General features: G+C 40.0%; 1 protein-coding gene across 1 annotated transcript in view; it reads right to left on the bottom strand.

The window, feature by feature from the left end:
• Positions 1–20,580, bottom strand: part of LOC308392664 (uncharacterized protein) — a 43,195-nt gene extending 22,615 nt beyond the window's left edge. The window contains exons 1-4 of the mRNA XM_080875818.1: positions 20,535–20,580; positions 18,353–18,394; positions 18,007–18,273; positions 17,687–17,926 (exon numbers count right to left, since the gene is read on the bottom strand). Coding sequence (XP_080731944.1) covers positions 17,687–17,926; positions 18,007–18,273; positions 18,353–18,394; positions 20,535–20,565 — 580 coding nt within the window. The 5' untranslated portion in view covers positions 20,566–20,580. The remainder of the gene's footprint in view (positions 1–17,686; positions 17,927–18,006; positions 18,274–18,352; positions 18,395–20,534) is intronic.
• Between the last annotated feature and the right edge of the window lie 567 nt (positions 20,581–21,147).

Here is a 21,147-nt window from a genome sequence, read left to right on the forward strand (position 1 = left end):
TCTCTCTCTCTCTTTTCTCCTTTTTCTTTCCCTCTCCTTCTGTTAACTTTCTTCTGAACTGTTCTTCTTGTTTTTCTTTCCCGTCCCCGAGTCCAGTCTGGCCTGATTACAATAACTTATAAAAATAACTAATAAAGATCAAATAAACTATGACAATCAAGTGGACCAGTATTGCAAAAGGCCCACTTGGGAAAGTAAATCTGTTGGGCATTTGTCTTGGCCTTCAGACATAATTCTGATTGCTACAGTGCCAGACAGGACACACACACACACACACACACACACACACACACACACACACACACACAAAGAAAAAGATAGACCTGAAAAGCTCAATTGAAGGCCGGACAGCCCTGATGCCAAAGGATCCCAAGAAGCAAGTGGTCTCACCCGAATACCTCGGTACCTCATACTGAATCTTGTCCATGCCCGCTATGACTCCCCACACCCACTATCAGATCGTTACACGGAAAAACCTTTTGAATATAAGTGCACACAGGTGTGTGTCAAGATGAACCGAATCAACCTTTTGGGACTGCAGGGAGGGCACTGGCTGCCTCGAGAGTGAAATGCCGTGACCTGTTATTGGAGATACAACATCAGGAAATCTTTATATGGTGTTAACCTGCTGTGCCCAGAAAATGGCACAGCTCATGGTGTGTTTGAAAAGCTGGGAAATCTAATATTGGATGCACTTAAGCTGCAACTGGGAACCAGCAAGGTAACACATTCACATTTAATGAAGTTTGGTGTGAGTGAGCAAGTATTTCACTGAGGCAGTTCAGTTCAGGGGGATGTGTAGGCTGGGATATCATCCACGTAGGCTTCTAGTTGAACAGCGTTGACCAGCCTCATCAGGAATGTTGCCGTTCACGTCTGCTAAATTTTTAAATCCAAAACTTCAATTATATTGTACGAAATGGTCAGGTGTGACAAAAGCATGTATGCATGATTACAGTTTTTACTGCCACGAGGACTGGACCGGATTCTGGACCGGAGTTTTCCCCATTTTGTGGATAAGCTGTCGGTCCACCGTTTACCTCAGCTGTCAATGCTGGAGCTGAGAAATGTCCACTTTTATTTACTCTCAAACAGGGTGTAAAACTTTGTGCAAGTTAATAAAGCTCACTGCTGACCGAGGACAGCCATGCTGAGGTGAGCTGTCGACGATATGCTAAACTGTTGGTTAGCGTTGGTATTAGCCTCTGTTAGACTGTGCTAGCTGCAAACAGCAGCTAACAGAGGCTTTTCCACTTTCCTTGAAGTGGATCCTTCATCATTTGTTTGTATTCGTGTTTTTTGGCAGTTCTAGTAAATTGTAAACTCAGTCAAGAAAATCTAGATAAATGACAGATTTGTGTATGAAATGTTTTTAAGTATAGTTTTTAAAGTGCTTCATCTGCAAACAGACTGTTTTTCAATGAGGCCTAATACTTTTCTTATGTTGAAAGCTGATAGAGGACAGGGTTTGATGAATATCTGTGAGAGATTAGAGCTTCAGAACAGAAACGCTAAGGCTGCTAATCTTTGTCTTCATACCATTTTTCTTGTATCCACTGATATTAGCTAATAAATGTACGGTCTGCACATTTCTTCTGTGTGTGATGATGATTTATTTGTATAAAGAAAAAACTAGCTGTCACAACACAAATCAGTCAAATGTCTGATGTTCTACATATGTATATGTGTTACAGTGCTGCATTTCTGTCCTGACCTTTGACCCCATGCTCAGACTAAAGGTCCACACAGGCTGGTGTGTAAAAACAGCTAACAATGCATTTCTGTGTAAAGCATCATTTGTAGTAAACATTTAATGCCTGTTTCAGTTTTACACAACCTGATGGAAAAGAGAAGGAGAGCAAAGGTCAGTGAAGGGAACGACTGTAGTGCAAATACAGGTGATGTCAGTGAGGATGTGACCCTGCTGCCCTCTCCTAAACAGAGGAGACATTGTTACCCCAATACTGTCAGGCCAACATCAGCAATAAAACAGGGAAGATGTGGGGTTAATGCGCACTAATGTTAAAGAAGATTGTGTCACAGGGTTTTAGAGAAGCATTACATGTTAACTACAGTAGCTCCATAATGAATGAGTAACACGGGAAAAAGCTGTCCTGTAAAATTCAAACAAATCAAACAGTTGGAGCTGTTTAGTAAAGGAGCCGCCTACTAATATCATGTAAAAATGTGTAAGAATTCAAGAAAATTACCGTATTTCCTGGACTACAAAGAGCACCTGAATATTAGCCGCACAAGCTAAAATCAGGGGAAAATCCTGTTTTGTACATACATTACCGCACGTGACTAAAAGCCGCAGGTGTTTCAATGTTGACTTATCATATGTAAGAGAAAATGCAGAAAGCGAATTGTCAGGAAAGAGATGGCTGTTTGGAGACACACCCCTTTTATTAATATTTTGAAAAACAAGTTATGGGTACATATTTGCATAACTTTTTAGGTATACGTACAAGTAGCAGTAATTACAAGTACGAAACATGTACTGTGCTTCATAAATGGGTAACAAATGTAGTATATAACAATAACCTACAAGAGAGATAATCCCATACAGCTTATGACAAAATTTGATCCGAAGTGATTGATGGCCCTAATCACGACCTTTTGACCTCCCGCCCCTCCCCCCCGGAAGCGTGTAATGAGCGTGACGAATCGCATCCGGAGAAGGGGGGTGGGAAACCCCCCGCGTGTCGAATTGCATCCTGAGAAGGGAGGGGGGAACCCTCCGGAAGAGCGCCATCTGTTGTTGGGAAAAAAAGTTTTTAGTGGGAGGGACTGCAGCGGGGGAGGAGAATAAAAAGCAGAGAGGAGGAGTCCGTCACAATTTCTAAGTCACAGACACACAAGATGGATTTCCTTCTGCAGCCCAGCAGCGTTCCTGTGTCCGATGAGATCTGCTCTCCCAAAGAAGAAGGCTTTGAATATGACATATTCAAATACAGCATATTTACTATGGAAGGCCTCGATCCGGACCTTATGACCCTACCGGAAATACTCCGGAAGTGTCTAGTCATTTTCAGACCTGATGCGTCATGTTCCCTAAGCACAGCGGTGATGCAGCAGATGATTCTGTGATGTATAGAGAGACAGAGCGGATGTAATTTTACTTTCTTAAGCTGCACCGGCGTTTGTAATGGAAATAAAGAGTGACTTCCTGTAGAGATTTCAATATTATTTTATTTTCCTATAATACAGACGCTGTAAAAAACCTTTAAGATACACCATAGCTTGTGATGAAAAGAAGAACTTTCTATCCGCTTGTAACCTACAGGCTGCCTATGTGTAAAAAACGAATAACTATCCCTTAGTGAATACTACTTTTCCTTTTGAGAGACTGAAAAACAAACCATAATTGCAGCGACAGGCGATCTTGTTTCACACACACACACACACACACACACACACACACACACACACACACACACACACACACACACACACACACACACACACACCGCGGGCCAAGGAGGAGTTTTTTTCTTCAATACTTTATCAATAAGTTTTCTCAATAGATAGAAAATGATGACGCTGAGGAGTCAACATCCGATATTATCGTTGCTTGTAACCCGGTAAATAATTTCGTACATCTCCCCATAAAACAAGTCTTAGTGGAAAAAAGCTCATATTCGAATAAGTTTATTCCCCTCTGTGGGAAAGAGTTTTTTTCTCAGAGTCAACCATGAGGCGAGTTTTGTCAACAGCAAGAACAACTGTTGCCCATAAAGTAAAACAAATATCCGCCTCTAAGTCGTATTTTACCGTTGCAGAATGTGGAAAACAGACAGCCCTCACAGGAGGCACCATAGTTAAAATATTTAAATTTCAACTAAATTTGTAGTAATGATCGGATTTCCTCACTTATCTACACCACACTCCTTGTCCTTGATTTCTTATCGTTTCTTATCGTTCCTCTGTCCCTTAATAGAAACCACATATATAGAAACTATCCTCCCTTTCAGTTGTCTTTTGCACTTCCATATCGCAAAGCAGTTACTGTAGGTTATTTTCTGCTTATGCATTAATGTAATTAATTAACTTATTTATCCTTAAGTAAGGTAATGACTTGAGTTCTAATGCTTTTTGTCTCTTGAGTTAGCTGTCAATGTGGGATTGTTTTCCCCTTTTGTCCAGTTAAAGCTGCCTTTCATTCTTCAACACAGCTTAAACTCTAATAGGTAAGCTTTCTTGTAATTTCTTAGTTCTGCAGGCTTCTTGAAAGACATCCGAGACTCTTCTTTGGATGCTGGCTGCCTTTTGTTTTGTTTTCTGTCAAGATGATCCCACACTGCTTCGATTATCTTGAGGTTCGAACCCTGGAGAGATCAATCCATGACTGATGCGTTGTTTCATCCAGGCATACTTTGACTACATTGGCAGTATGTTTGCGATCATTGTCGTACTGAAAAATGAAGTTGAAGCCAATCAGACACTACGTGGTATTACATGGTCGATCAAAATCTGGTGGAACTTTTCTACATTCATAATTTGATTAATTTGGATAAGAGCTCCAACAACACTGGCTGAAATCCAGCCTCAAAGCACGGTAGAGTATCCACGCTGTGTTAAAGACGGCTATAGACATTCACTGTTGTATCTCTCTTTGGACCTCTTCCATGCATATTTCAAATTTGGATTCATTACTCCATAAGACATATTACAGCTGATTTCTTTTTCCAGTCAATTTCTTGTGTAATTTGGCACACCTCAGCCTTATTTTTCTCTGTTCTCCTTCCTTAAGAATGGCTTATTAACAGCCACCCTTCCAACTCAGATAACTTTTGATGAAATGTTTACAGCACTCGAGTTACTCGCCACGGCCATCCTAAATGCTAAAAACACTAAACTTTAATTCTAAATTACGTAATTAACGTTAACCAGAAAAAACAAGCCAAAGTCGAAATGTTGCTGAGCTGACCTGTGGTATGCTATGTCTTCTAAAGCACGTATAATGTAAACAGAACTGGTCTTTGCACAGAAGCCTGTGGAGCTTCATAATTAACCTCAGTGTGTGAAGAGGACTCTCCATTTAATAATAGCTGTAATAAAATGTTATGGCCGACGGTGTTAAACGCTGCACTTGGGTCTAGCAGGGAAGATTTCAACTTTTCAATATGAATGAAGGCTGAAAACTGATTAGATTAATGTCTGATGATCTTTTCTGTGCTTCTTCAAGTTTGTAACACCAAACATATTAAAGGATGATGTAAGGCTCACAGGAAGAGTTTAATTAGACACACATTTACTATTTTTCTTTATACTCTTTCTTTCTTGACATGTTTAATATGATTACTATCAGAGGAGAAAATGAACCTTGTGTAGTCTAAAAACTTTTTTATTTAATCAAACTGTAATGTTGTTGAACTCTGACGGACGTGTCTTTTAATCTTGTCAACAAATCCTTAATCATCTAAATCTGCCATTTATCATCTTGTAAAATGTTCCCTCTGCTTCTGTTGCACATCTCCCCCCGACACTCTCTGCTTCACCTGTCCTGTGCAGCTGGTCCAACCCCTGCCTGCCTCCTTAAACTGGGGTGTTTAAATCTCTTTACCTCTGTTGTGAACTTCACACAAAGTTTGTGGTAACAAAATCAAACTGACGAGGATCTCGTTTGAAAAACACACACACTCACGAGACAAAATAAAAACAGACTGCTCAAAGCAAAAGCAGAGCCCTCACAGCTGGTAGTACAAACACAGTGACAACATGCGTATTAGATACCCTCAGTGCCAAAAGCACAAATATGAAAAAATGTGATCACCAAGAATATCCTAAAAATGGCATTGAGGTGCGTGTTACAGTAAAGAAAAAAAAAAGTAGCCAAATTTTCATCTGAAAATGTTGAATTTTAGTAAAAACAATGCTCTGTAGTTTGATACTGTCGTTACAGACAAAGCAGATGTTTAAAGCCTTTGGACGCACATTTGAAATGCACTCATTCTCCTTATCAGCTGGAAACATTAAAGCCGTAAAATGACTTTTTCGAACGGATAAAAACTATTGAACAGCAGCAATGTTGAGCCTGTTCCAAAATTTGAATGTACATGTGTTGAAGGTGCGGGTCTTGTTGAATTATTAAACATACTTTCTTTAATTTTTCGAGCCACAAAAACAACAACTTTTAATTTCTTCTGCTTGAGTCTCGGCCTCGGGTAGCTCTACTTATCATTGCTCAGTCAGTCGTCTGTTTGCGCTACTTTTTCAAGGAGCAGCGGATTATTGGTAAGGGTGACTTTATGTGTTTAGCTACTTAAGTGGAAGTACTGTGGATAGTTTCACCTTACATACATAAGGCTGACAGTACAGCTTCTGAGGTATCTGTTTACAAAATGTTATATTCTATCCACAAATTCTTTGCAATTTTACATTGATAAACATTATCCTTAACACATTTGGCCCACATAAAGTACTATGGCCATCACACGGTCATTTAGAATAGTTTAAATAACTCGTGTCTTAAGTCCTTCCATCAAACAGAAAAAAAAAAAGTTGCATGGTTCACTTTATATTTCTAACATTTTGTGATATAAAGTCGTTCATAACAACCTGAAAGGCCGGGAGTTTAAAATGCAAACCGATGGAAGCAGAAGTAGAAGACTATAATGTCTCAGAGCACACGGTGTCTATTATTGTGTAGACATGTATAAATAAGAGCTTAATAAAGATGCTTAATTTCTTAAGAAATAAACAGGTGGAGTGATCTTTATCAAAAGTGGATGTTGCATCTGTGGCTAAACCCCTGTACCCAACAACTTTAAAAATCTGCTGTGTGTGAGGCTGTGTAAGTAAAGCTTGCCCTTCACACCTGCGTGTAATAAACCATTTGTTGGGGGTTGTGGATTTGGCACCTCAGCATTGTGAAAGTGGGGAAACATGTTTCTGGCTGTGCATAAGATTTCTGCTTACAACTTAGAATCTCAGTTCTAAATGAAATTCAGATGTTTTTTTTAAGTATGGCTAATGTATTATTTGACTTCTAAGGCACACACACACACACACACACACACACACACACACACACAAGAACAACACAGAGAAGAAGAAGAGGGGGTCGTTTTACTACACATCATAAAAACGCAATCATTCATCTTCCAACTGTATCTTTCTGTTCTGGCTTTAGAATCATTGGTTGTTTACTGAGCCGTACTTTGGGAGTCATACTGTTGTGATACTGAGGAGAAAAGGGTAAGGTTTGATAGACTAAACCCTTACACACATAACGTGAAAAACCTAAAGAGTGTGTGAGACTGCTAGCTGTGTTGTTCAGCATTAAACTCATCTACAAATGTGTTAGTAAAGAGCGACTTGTACTTCTGTCCCATTAAGCAACGGTTTAACAAATTTCACTGCAAACTATAAAAGGAATCTGGATTTATATAGAACATAGTAGTGATGGATTAAGTGCAGGAAACACTAGTATAAGGTGTCTATTGAACAAATCTCCTTCAGCGTTCAAAATGACCAAAGTGAGGCCTACAGGCGTTTCTCTCGGTTGGTTGTGTTCAGGGAAAAAGCAGCTAAATACACTGAGACTGCTCCCCATTGTTAGTGAGTTAACTCTGGATATCTGTAGGTTTTGTCAAACTTGGAGTGAACAAAAGCAGAAAAACAGTAAAAGATGCAGACAGTGAAAGTCTGGTTTATTTCATGAACACAATGAAACATTTTACAGTCCACAGAGCAAAGTAGCATACATGATAAATAGATACACATAACATGAGAAGTAAAACTCGTCGTCTTACCACATGTTATATTCTGTAAACTTAAAATAACCACAGAAATTAGAGTTTAGTGTTTTAAAGTCATTATTAAAAACATGAGTCAACATTACTGAAGTGACGCTTTAACGATGCGTCTTATCACCGTGTTTATGATGATAAAACATGTTCTCTCGTTAGTAGATGTCTGCGCTGACACTTGTCATGAAAATGTCCAGAGCCAGGGTTCCTCTTTAATCACCATTGATCATTAATAGGGTCACAAAAGATTTGTCACATTATCCCCATAAACAAAATTGCTTTTATAGAAATCATTGTGATACAAATATTTAGATTCTTGATTCACAATGTGCACGAACTCAAAATCTTTAGAGGTTCATATTTATAAAGTATCGCAAATAATACATTTATACCATTGTATGAGCTACACTTCTTGTAAAAAAACTGATTGAAAAAAGCTCCTGTCGTGACCTTCCTTCTGTGAGGACACACACACACACACACACAGAGAGAGAGAGAGGGGGGAAGATCATTAGGATTGGAGGCGTTTTTGGATTTTCACTTATTGTTGGCTTTACAGTCACATAAAATTCATTCCAATTTTTTTGCCTTTGCTTCAATTAAGGTGTTTCTTTAAATCTACAGCAGCTTCCTTTTCAAAAAGTTTACTGACATAGTAAGGAAGTAGCTAGGGAACTCAGTAAGTATGAGCAACAACAGCTTAGGGACTGTTTCTACAATAAAGAGGAATTCATCATCATCTGCAGTTCATCAAAAAAAAAAAAGTGCCATTAAAAACAATTCAGCAGATCCTCAAAGTATGGATACAATCTGTTTTCAGCTGTAGAGGTACGCTTCACGTACTTATCAACATGCAGTTTAGAGGCTTGCATTAGAGTGCTTTGGTACTTGGGCCTCTTTTATTTAGCACGGTTATACCATTGTGTATTTAGCTATATAAATATGCTCAAGAGTCTATTGTATGTTTGTCATGCAATTAAAAATTCAAAAATATAATTTTTAAATCAGTAACTTTGCAAATTTAGAGGAAATGTTTTTGGATAACAAATGTGTCACATTTTCAACAGGGTTTGAATAATCAGCGTTAACACAGAGACATTTATGCGCTGGGTATAACAGACATCCTTACCTTGGAGCAGAGAAACACGGTGTATTGTTGCTTTTCTCTATTGTATAAGCAGCGCCCGACTGTCAGAAACGCTCTGTGCGGGTAGCAAAGTCGGATCCAACGCACATCCAGGAATCTGTGTGAAAGAAAGGTCTCGCTGCAGCTAGGCTCTCAGGATAGTCAGGCTTTTATTTATATTTGCATTCTGGTGCGTTAAAGCAGCCTCTGTGTCCCGCTTGGATCCTCATTCCGAAAATTCAGATATTTAAATAAAATGGTGAATTGGCTAGTGATGAGGAGCCACTTAGATCCGTAAAATGAGGTTTGATTAAATTAAACTCTTATGAACAGCTATGAACTCTACCTCTCTGCTGATGTGTTCCAAACAAGCAATGTTTTCTACACGTCCAAACTGTGTGCTAACTACCTCACACCGCTGTGTCTGGGATCCGAAAAAATAAAAAGTTAAAACGCTATACCTTGGGGGAATTGTGAAGTGCTGAGGAAACTACTGTGTGTCTGATGGGGTGTTTTTATATAGGTGGACTTGGTTACAGTTAGGCCCTCAACAGTCAGCAAAACAAGTCATAAAACAATAAAAGAGGCTGCCTTATCAAGAGCATCCCAGCACTGTAGTTCCATTACAATCAGTTTCCTTTATTTTATCTTATCATGTCAGAGGCCAACTGAAACCAAGTCCACCTATATAAAAACACCCCATCAGACACACAGTAGTTTCCTCAGCACTTCACAATTCCCCCAAGGTATAGCGTTTTAACTTTTTATTTTTTCGGATCCCAGACACAGCGGTGTGAGGTAGTTAGCACACAGTTTGGACGTGTAGAAAACATTGCTTGTTTGGAACACATCAGCAGAGAGGTAGAGTTCATAGCTGTTCATAAGAGTTTAATTTAATCAAACCTCATTTTACGGATCTAAGTGGCTCCTCATCACTAGCCAATTCACCATTTTATTTAAATATCTGAATTTTCGGAATGAGGATCCAAGCGGGACACAGAGGCTGCTTTAACGCACCAGAATGCAAATATAAATAAAAGCCTGACTATCCTGAGAGCCTAGCTGCAGCGAGACCTTTCTTTCACACAGATTCCTGGATGTGCGTTGGATCCGACTTTGCTACCCACACAGAGCGTTTCTGACAGTTGGGCGCTGCTTATACAATAGAGAAAAGCAACAATACACCGTGTTTCTCTGCTCCAAGGTAAGGATGTCTGTTATACCCAGCGCATAAATGTCTCTGTGTTAACGCTGATTATTCAAACCCTGTTGAAAATGTGACACATTTGTTATCCAAAAACATTTCCTCTAAATTTGCAAAGTTACTGATTTAAAAATTATATTTTTGAATTTTTAATTGCATGACAAACATACAATAGACTCTTGAGCATATTTATATAGCTAAATACACAATGGTATAACCGTGCTAAATAAAAGAGGCCCAAGCACCAAAGCACTCTAATGCAAGCCTCTAAACTGCATGTTGATAAGTACGTGAAGCGTACCTCTACAGCTGAAAACAGATTGTATCCATACTTTGAGGATCTGCTGAATTGTTTTTAATGGCACTTTTTTTTTTTTGATGAACTGCGGATGATGATGAATTCCTCTTTATTGTAGAAACAGTCCCTAAGCTGTTGTTGCTCATACTTACTGAGTTCCCTAGCTACTTCCTTACTATGTCAGTAAACTTTTTGAAAAGGAAGCTGCTGTAGATTTAAAGAAACACCTTAATTGAAGCAAAGGCAAAAAAATTGGAATGAATTTTATGTGACTGTAAAGCCAACAATAAGTGAAAATCCAAAAACGCCTCCAATCCTAATGATCTTCCCCCTCTCTCTCTCTCTGTGTGTGTGTGTGTGTGTGTCCTCACAGAAGGAAGGTCACGACAGGAGCTTTTTTCAATCAGTTTTTTTACAAGAAGTGTAGCTCATACAATGGTATAAATGTATTATTTGCGATACTTTATAAATATGAACCTCTAAAGATTTTGAGTTCGTGCACATTGTGAATCAAGAATCTAAATATTTGTATCACAATGATTTCTATAAAAGCAATTTTGTTTATGGGGATAATGTGACAAATCTTTTGTGACCCTATTAATGATCAATGGTAATTAAAGAGGAACCCTGGCTCTGGACATTTTCATGACAAGTGACAGCGCAGACATCTACTAACGAGAGAACATGTTTTATCATCATAAACACGGTGATAAGACGCATCGTTAAAGCGTCACTTCAGTAATGTTGACTCATGTTTTTAATAATGACTTTAAAACACTAAACTCTAATTTCTGTGGTTATTTTAAGTTTACAGAATATAACATGTGGTAAGACGACGAGTTTTACTTCTCATGTTATGTGTATCTATTTATCATGTATGCTACTTTGCTCTGTGGACTGTAAAATGTTTCATTGTGTTCATGAAATAAACCAGACTTTCACTGTCTGCATCTTTTACTGTTTTTCTGCTTTTGTTCACTCCAAGTTTGACAAAACCTACAGATATCCAGAGTTAACTCACTAACAATGGGGAGCAGTCTCAGTGTATTTAGCTGCTTTTTCCCTGAACACAACCAACCGAGAGAAACGCCTGTAGGCCTCACTTTGGTCATTTTGAACGCTGAAGGAGATTTGTTCAATAGACACCTTATACTAGTGTTTCCTGCACTTAATCCATCACTACTATGTTCTATATAAATCCAGATTCCTTTTATAGTTTGCAGTGAAATTTGTTAAACCGTTGCTTAATGGGACAGAAGTACAAGTCGCTCTTTACTAACACATTTGTAGATGAGTTTATTGCTGAACAACACAGCTAGTCTCACACACTCTTTAGGTTTTTCAAGTTATGTGTGTAAGGGTTTAGTCTATCAAACCTTACCCTTTTCTCCTCAGTATCACAACAGTATGACTCCCAAAGTACGGCTCAGTAAACAACCTATGACTCTAAAGCCAGAACAGAAAGATACAGTTGGAAGATGAATGATTGCGTTTTTATGATGTGTAGTAAAACGACCCCCTCTTCTTCTTCTCTGTGTTGTTCTTGTGTGTGTGTGTGTGTGTGTGTGTGTGTGTGTGTGTGTGTGTGTGTGTGTGTGTGTGTGTCTTAGAAGTCAATTAATACATTAGCCATACTTAAAAAAACATCTGAATTTCATTTAGAACTGAGATTCTAAGTTGTAAGCAGAAATCTTATGCACAGCCAGAAACATGTTTCCCCACTTTCACAATGCTGAGGTGTCAAATCCACAACCCCCAACAAATGGTTTATTACACGCAGGTGTGAAGGGCAAGCTTTACTTACACAGCCTCACACACAGCAGATTTTTAAAGTTGTTGGGTACAGGGGTTTAGCCACAGATGCAACATCCACTTTTGATAAAGATCACTCCACCTGTTTATTTCTTAAGAAATTAAGCATCTTTATTAAGCTCTTATTTATACATGTCTACACAATAATAGACACCGTGTGCTCTGAGACATTATAGTCTTCTACTTCTGCTTCCATCGGTTTGCATTTTAAACTCCCGGCCTTTCAGGTTGTTATGAACGACTTTATATCACAAAATGTTAGAAATATAAAGTGAACCATGCAACTTTTTTTTTTTCTGTTTGATGGAAGGACTTAAGACACGAGTTATTTAAACTATTCTAAATGACCGTGTGATGGCCATAGTACTTTATGTGGGCCAAATGTGTTAAGGATAATGTTTATCAATGTAAAATTGCAAAGAATTTGTGGATAGAATATAACATTTTGTAAACAGATACCTCAGAAGCTGTACTGTCAGCCTTATGTATGTAAGGTGAAACTATCCACAGTACTTCCACTTAAGTAGCTAAACACATAAAGTCACCCTTACCAATAATCCGCTGCTCCTTGAAAAAGTAGCGCAAACAGACGACTGACTGAGCAATGATAAGTAGAGCTACCCGAGGCCGAGACTCAAGCAGAAGAAATTAAAAGTTGTTGTTTTTGTGGCTCGAAAAATTAAAGAAAGTATGTTTAATAATTCAACAAGACCCGCACCTTCAACACATGTACATTCAAATTTTGGAACAGGCTCAACATTGCTGCTGTTCAATAGTTTTTATCCGTTCGAAAAAGTCATTTTACGGCTTTAATGTTTCCAGCTGATAAGGAGAATGAGTGCATTTCAAATGTGCGTCCAAAGGCTTTAAACATCTGCTTTGTCTGTAACGACAGTATCAAACTACAGAGCATTGTTTTTACTAAAATTCAACATTTTCAGATGAAAATTTGGCTACTTTTTTTTTTCTTTACTGTAACACGCACCTCAATGCCATTTTTAGGATATTCTTGGTGATCACATTTTTTCATATTTGTGCTTTTGGCACTGAGGGTATCTAATACGCATGTTGTCACTGTGTTTGTACTACCAGCTGTGAGGGCTCTGCTTTTGCTTTGAGCAGTCTGTTTTTATTTTGTCTCGTGAGTGTGTGTGTTTTTCAAACGAGATCCTCGTCAGTTTGATTTTGTTACCACAAACTTTGTGTGAAGTTCACAACAGAGGTAAAGAGATTTAAACACCCCAGTTTAAGGAGGCAGGCAGGGGTTGGACCAGCTGCACAGGACAGGTGAAGCAGAGAGTGTCGGGGGGAGATGTGCAACAGAAGCAGAGGGAACATTTTACAAGATGATAAATGGCAGATTTAGATGATTAAGGATTTGTTGACAAGATTAAAAGACACGTCCGTCAGAGTTCAACAACATTACAGTTTGATTAAATAAAAAAGTTTTTAGACTACACAAGGTTCATTTTCTCCTCTGATAGTAATCATATTAAACATGTCAAGAAAGAAAGAGTATAAAGAAAAATAGTAAATGTGTGTCTAATTAAACTCTTCCTGTGAGCCTTACATCATCCTTTAATATGTTTGGTGTTACAAACTTGAAGAAGCACAGAAAAGATCATCAGACATTAATCTAATCAGTTTTCAGCCTTCATTCATATTGAAAAGTTGAAATCTTCCCTGCTAGACCCAAGTGCAGCGTTTAACACCGTCGGCCATAACATTTTATTACAGCTATTATTAAATGGAGAGTCCTCTTCACACACTGAGGTTAATTATGAAGCTCCACAGGCTTCTGTGCAAAGACCAGTTCTGTTTACATTATACGTGCTTTAGAAGACATAGCATACCACAGGTCAGCTCAGCAACATTTCGACTTTGGCTTGTTTTTTCTGGTTAACGTTAATTACGTAATTTAGAATTAAAGTTTAGTGTTTTTAGCATTTAGGATGGCCGTGGCGAGTAACTCGAGTGCTGTAAACATTTCATCAAAAGTTATCTGAGTTGGAAGGGTGGCTGTTAATAAGCCATTCTTAAGGAAGGAGAACAGAGAAAAATAAGGCTGAGGTGTGCCAAATTACACAAGAAATTGACTGGAAAAAGAAATCAGCTGTAATATGTCTTATGGAGTAATGAATCCAAATTTGAAATATGCATGGAAGAGGTCCAAAGAGAGATACAACAGTGAATGTCTATAGCCGTCTTTAACACAGCGTGGATACTCTACCGTGCTTTGAGGCTGGATTTCAGCCAGTGTTGTTGGAGCTCTTATCCAAATTAATCAAATTATGAATGTAGAAAAGTTCCACCAGATTTTGATCGACCATGTAATACCACGTAGTGTCTGATTGGCTTCAACTTCATTTTTCAGTACGACAATGATCGCAAACATACTGCCAATGTAGTCAAAGTATGCCTGGATGAAACAACGCATCAGTCATGGATTGATCTCTCCAGGGTTCGAACCTCAAGATAATCGAAGCAGTGTGGGATCATCTTGACAGAAAACAAAACAAAAGGCAGCCAGCATCCAAAGAAGAGTCTCGGATGTCTTTCAAGAAGCCTGCAGAACTAAGAAATTACAAGAAAGCTTACCTATTAGAGTTTAAGCTGTGTTGAAGAATGAAAGGCAGCTTTAACTGGACAAAAGGGGAAAACAATCCCACATTGACAGCTAACTCAAGAGACAAAAAGCATTAGAACTCAAGTCATTACCTTACTTAAGGATAAATAAGTTAATTAATTACATTAATGCATAAGCAGAAAATAACCTACAGTAACTGCTTTGCGATATGGAAGTGCAAAAGACAACTGAAAGGGAGGATAGTTTCTATATATGTGGTTTCTATTAAGGGACAGAGGAACGATAAGAAACGATAAGAAATCAAGGACAAGGAGTGTGGTGTAGATAAGTGAGGAAATCCGATCATTACTACAAATTTAGTTGAAATTTAAATATTTTAACTATGGTGCCTCCTGTGAGGGCTGTCTGTTTTCCACATTCTGCAACGGTAAAATACGACTTAGAGGCGGATATTTGTTTTACTTTATGGGCAACAGTTGTTCTTGCTGTTGACAAAACTCGCCTCATGGTTGACTCTGAGAAAAAAACTCTTTCCCACAGAGGGGAATAAACTTATTCGAATATGAGCTTTTTTCCACTAAGACTTGTTTTATGGGGAGATGTACGAAATTATTTACCGGGTTACAAGCAATGATAATATCGGATGTTGACTCCTCAGCGTCATCATTTTCTATCTATTGAGAAAACTTATTGATAAAGTATTGAAGAAAAAAACTCCTCCTTGGCCCGCGGTGTGTGTGTGTGTGTGTGTGTGTGTGTGTGTGTGTGTGTGTGTGTGTGTGTGTGTGTGTGTGTGTGTGTGTGTGTGTGTGTGTGTGTGTGTGTGTGTGTGCCTTCTTGCGAACGCCGTCTGTTTTCCGCATTCTGCAACGGTAAAATACGACTTTGAGACGGATATTTGTTTTACCAAATGGACAATTGCTGTTGACAAAACTCGCCTCATGGTTGACTCTTTCCCACAGAGGGGGGTGCTTTAATAAACTTATTCGAATATGAGCTTTTTTCCCCGCTAAGACTTGTTTTATGGGGAGATGTACGAAATTATTTACCGGGTTACAAGCAATGATAATATCGGATGTTGACTCCTCAGCGTCATCATTTTCTATCTATTGAGAAAACTTATTGTTAAAGTATTGAAGAAAAAAACTCCTCCTTGGCCCGCGGTGTGTGTGTGTGTGTGTGTGTGTGTGTGTGTGTGTGTGTGTGTGTGTGTGTGTGTGTGTGTGTGTGAAACAAGATCGCCTGTCGCTGCAATTATGGTTTGTTTTTCAGTCTCTCAAAAGGAAAAGTAGTATTCACTAAGGGATAGTTATTCGTTTTTTACACATAGGCAGCCTGTAGGTTACAAGCGGATAGAAAGTTCTTCTTTTCATCACAAGCTATGGTGTATCTTAAAGGTTTTTTACAGCGTCTGTATTATAGGAAAATAAAATACTATTGAAATCTCTACAGGAAGTCACTCTTTATTTCCATTACAAACGCCGGTGCAGCTTAAGAAAGTAAAATTACATCCGCTCTGTCTCTCTATACATCACAGAATCATCTGCTGCATCACCGCTGTGCTTAGGGAACATGACGCATCAGGTCTGAAAATGACTAGACACTTCCGGAGTATTTCCGGTAGGGTCATAAGGTCCGGATCGAGGCCTTCCATAGTAAATATGCTGTATTTGAATATGTCATATTCAAAGCCTTCTTCTTTGGGAGAGCAGATCTCATCGGACACAGGAACGCTGCTGGGCTGCAGAAGGAAATCCATCTTGTGTGTCTGTGACTTAGAAATTGTGACGGACTCCTCCTCTCTGCTTTTTATTCTCCTCCCCCGCTGCAGTCCCTCCCACTAAAAACTTTTTTTCCCAACAACAGATGGCGCTCTTCCGGAGGGTTCCCCCCTCCCTTCTCAGGATGCAATTCGACACGCGGGGGGTTTCCCACCCCCCTTCTCCGGATGCGATTCGTCACGCTCATTACACGCTTCCGGGGGGGAGGGGCGGGAGGTCAAAAGGTCGTGATTAGGGCCATCAATCACTTCGGATCAAATTTTGTCATAAGCTGTATGGGATTATCTCTCTCCTACAGCACACCAGAAAAATAGCTTCGGACTACTGTTATGTATGAACCAAGAATTATTGTGTGCTATGCAAGCCATCGCCAGTAGGGGGAACCACGCCCAGTTATGTGTGTGTGTTACTTCTGTGTTATCCCAATAAAGAAGAAGTCAACTTGTAAACAAACTATTGTGTGTGCAGTCTGACTCGGCATAAGCTCTAATAGTGTATTGACACTACAGTGCAAATATAACAACTACCTTTTAGGCTCAGGTGCAGTGACACGGCTTTAACAAGAAGAAAAGTCAGTCATTCACCATCTTTCTCTTCTTCCTGCGCACTAAAACCACCAAAGTCCTCTTCTCCAGTGTCGGATACGAACAGACTCAGGGTGGCTTCGTCATCCACTCTCAGCTTCTTTCCTTCGTTGTCACTTTCAAAACCAAAGAAATCCTCGTTGTCAGTGTCAGAGTCGAACACCCTCTGAAGGGCCGTGGCGGTGTCCTCCTCTCCATCATGCAGCAGTCCAGCCCTTCGAAATCCGTTGGTGATCATGGATGTTTTCACACTTTTCCACGCTGTCAGATTCCACCGGTGGAGTTGAGCATAACTTGCTTCTCGCAAGTTTATCGCCGCTCATCATCCACGCCTCCTGCTGAACGCGAGGAGGAGGAGGAGGAGGAGGATGGGAGATATGAGTGGTGATGGTGGTTGTTGTTGTTGTTGTTGCTCTTTCTGTTGTTGCAACAGAGATTGGTGTCACAGAACCTGCAGGAGAGATGAGGAAGCTGGTTCAGTCAGTTTATCATCAGCTTAGCAGATTGGCTTTAAACAGGAAGTGATGTCAGTGTTCTGACCTCTGACCCTCAGAAAGCTCTGAGGAGATGATCCAAACTCATCAGTAGAACACCAGTAGAGACCTTCATCAGACTGCTGCACGTTAATGGTGATTATGTGCTCTGATTTAGGTCCAACAGGACGTCCATTAAAGTAGAAATAAGCTGCAGCTGTGCCACCAATTTTGTTTTTACAGGGTAGAGTGACATCACTTCCTGTCCTCACAGGAAGTGCAGGGATCTCCAGGATCACTTCTTTATCTGAGGAAAAGACCCACAGAGTGATGTAGAGGTGGTATAACAGTCTGCTGTTAGTCTGATGAAATGAATGACTTCATTACCTGATACAGTGATGTTGACTTCTTCACTCTTCTCTCCAGCTTCACCTTCACACCAGTAAACTCCACTGACTGGGCTGAACTCATCAAAAACACAGGATGGACCATTGAACCTCCCGAAGCCCCGCCCACCTGCTCCACATGACTCAGTCCCACTTCCTGTGTCCCTCTTCACCGTCCATCCATCAGAGCCCAGCTGACCTTCACATGTCAGAGACACTGAGGCTGCTGTGAAGAACTGCTGAAGGTTTGGACTGACGCTCAGAGAGACTGGAGGACAGACGGACAGTTTCTATCAGTGTTTACACTCAGTGTTTGTCCTGGACCATGGTGCACTTCATCTACTCACCTGCACAAACAGTCAGTGCAGACAGCAGCAGCACACACACACCTGCAACAGGAGGTCAGAGGTCACTGAAGGTCAGAGGGCAGGAACCTGTTTCAATCTGGTCTTGTTCCAAAAACATCACATTAAAGGGGGGAGACCTTTAATTCACTTTTAAGGTTCTGTTTAGGTTTTAAAAGTACATTTAGACTTATAAACATCACACAAAGCGCCAGCTCAGTTTTAACACATGCTGACGAAACTATGTTGGTACACTTGGTCTGAATGAGGTGGGCGTCATATCTAGGGATGGGTATTGATAAGATTTTCACGATTCCGATTCCATTTTCGATTCTGTTTAACGATTCGATTCTTTATCGATTCTCTTATCGATTCTTTTTAAAAAGGAGAACACGAAGGTCGATTATCTTAGAACTTTGTTTTATATCTTCTCTTTGAACAAGATAGAAATTTAGGAGTAACATGGCCTTACAAACCCAACAGTGAGATCTTAAGAGATCCAGCCTACGGCTCTTCAATGGGGTGTCACAGGGTCCCCAGGAAAAAAATTGTAAATGTAAAATAATAAAATAAATATTCTTCTGTAGCAATAACAAAGTATAACATAAATTATTCTGTAGCAATTACACAAGAATATCCAGTAATGTCCCTGCCTACAATTAAACACATTCACTTACCGAAAATCGGGGGCATCTGCTGTGGCAAATGGGTGCAAGCCTTTTACCACAAACTTAGTCTCTGCTCGGTGACATTCGTCTATCCTGGCCTGAAAGGAGAAGCTACCTGTAGACTGCAGCAAGAACTGCCAGCATCTGAGCCAGACAGACTCTGTCTCTCTCATCATGGTCACCTAAACGCACAGTAATGGCAGGTTTGTAATAAGGCAGATCGCGCTAACATAATATGCACTGTTAGTTGATTATTTACCTGCCGCATTAACGGGAGAGGACGTGCAAACGTTACCGCTGCTGCTGGGTTGAGATTCACGAGTCCGGAGCGAATTAAAAACACGACATTCATTTAAGGTCATCGTGTGTTTTGTGAGCAAATGCTTTTGCATATTCGTAGTGTTTCCTCCCTTAAATGAAATATCTACTTTTCAAGTACTGCAAGTTGCCCTGTTGTCATCCGTTCTCGTAAAGTATAACCAAACTTTTGAGCGTTTGAGCCGCTTTCGCGCCGTGTTTCCTGCCAGGTAAATGACGCTCCGCAACGTGGTGACGTCATTCGGGGCGACTGGAATCGATAAGGGAATCGTTTGCAAAAATGGCAAACAATTCCAAGGGATTGAAGCAGTGGGAACCGGTTCTCAACAAGAACCGGTTTTCAATACCCATCCCTAGTCATATCTGTTTTGACAATCCAACACCCTGCACCTAAACATTTCCCAAACTAAGCAGATTTTGGGGAATTGTTGATTATTGGAAGCAGAAGAGAAACTGCTCCCCACTCAGGCTTCATGAAGACTCAGCAGTTTGGATGGATGGGCAATGGGGAATAAAGGAGTAAGGGGTACAGCAGGCAAGAAAAGCATTCTCAGGATTAAACAGTCGGAACTTATAAACCAAAGCCATGGGATAAGGGTTAGTTGTTTATTCAGCATCAGCTGCTGAATAAAAACCTGGAGAAGCTGCTTCATTGATCTTTATTCACAGGTTTGAGTCCCAGTTTGCTTCTGTTTGAAGCTCATCATGAGAAAAATAACAAAATGCACAAAAGTAAGGTAAATGACAAAAAACAGTCTCCAGTCCTTTCATTAGAGTCCACATAAAGGAAAGTTTGCTCTCTATAGTGGAAGTGAAGACTACATAACAGACCAGAGGAGCATGTGGTACCTGCAGCTAGCAGCTGTGGTTTCCTGAATGAAAATTGATCTTCGATAAAAAAAAAAAAGAGGTTGCCTGACTTCTCTACAAGTCAACATGTTACAGACAACAAACTGGATATGAAGGTCCAACTCTCTGAGTCCAGAACACACGATGGATCTGAACTTTAAAACAACAAAAACACTAAAGAAGAAGAGTGAACTCTTCTTCTCGCATAAACGTAACTTCAGACTTTGGACAGACCTGAAGAGATTTCATTTTAGAGTCAGTCAGTGAGAGCATCCAGCACACACTCTGTTACTGTGTTATAAGATAAATGAACGCTATGAGTGAGTGAAGGATTTCAGCGTTTGACTCACCGAGGAGCAGAGACACAGATGAAGTCTTCATCTTGTCGGGACGACGACTGGCAGCAGAGTGACACCTTCAGCTTCACCACTTCCCTGTCAAGATCATCACGCTGCTGCTTCTGGACAGCGAGGACGAGGAAGAGCTGGTGATGCGCAGTTAGCTGATTTGGATCAAAGCTGGCTCCTTATTTGGTACAGAGGAGGGAAGTAGAGGGCGGAGGTGGCTGTGAGCTGGGGTTTAAGAAGCTGCTGTACATCCAATCATCCAATCAACACTTAGGAACTCTTTCAAACCAGCAATCAGCAGCATCCACCTGCCTCAACAGTCAACACACACATATCCATACTCACATCTCAGAGAAAGCAGAGAAAGATGCACACCATCCCGTGGGAGGAGCCAAACGTCTAAAAATATTTGACCATGTGATCATGTATCATGAAATTTACCCCCACCCCAAAATCAAACATTTCTCCCCCAAAAGAAATGGACTTGGGGTTTAGAGTGTGTTTGGGGAGTGTGGGTTCATCTTGTCTCCACACTGGGTGAGTGCTGAATATTTGTATATGTGTGTATGAGGGTGGTGTATGTTTGTGTCTGTGTGTGCATGTTTGTCTATGTCTA

Source organism: Rhamphochromis sp. 'chilingali' (genome assembly GCF_963969265.1).
Source record: "Rhamphochromis sp. 'chilingali' genome assembly, chromosome: 1".
Taxonomy (NCBI): Eukaryota; Metazoa; Chordata; class Actinopteri; order Cichliformes; family Cichlidae; genus Rhamphochromis; species Rhamphochromis sp. 'chilingali'.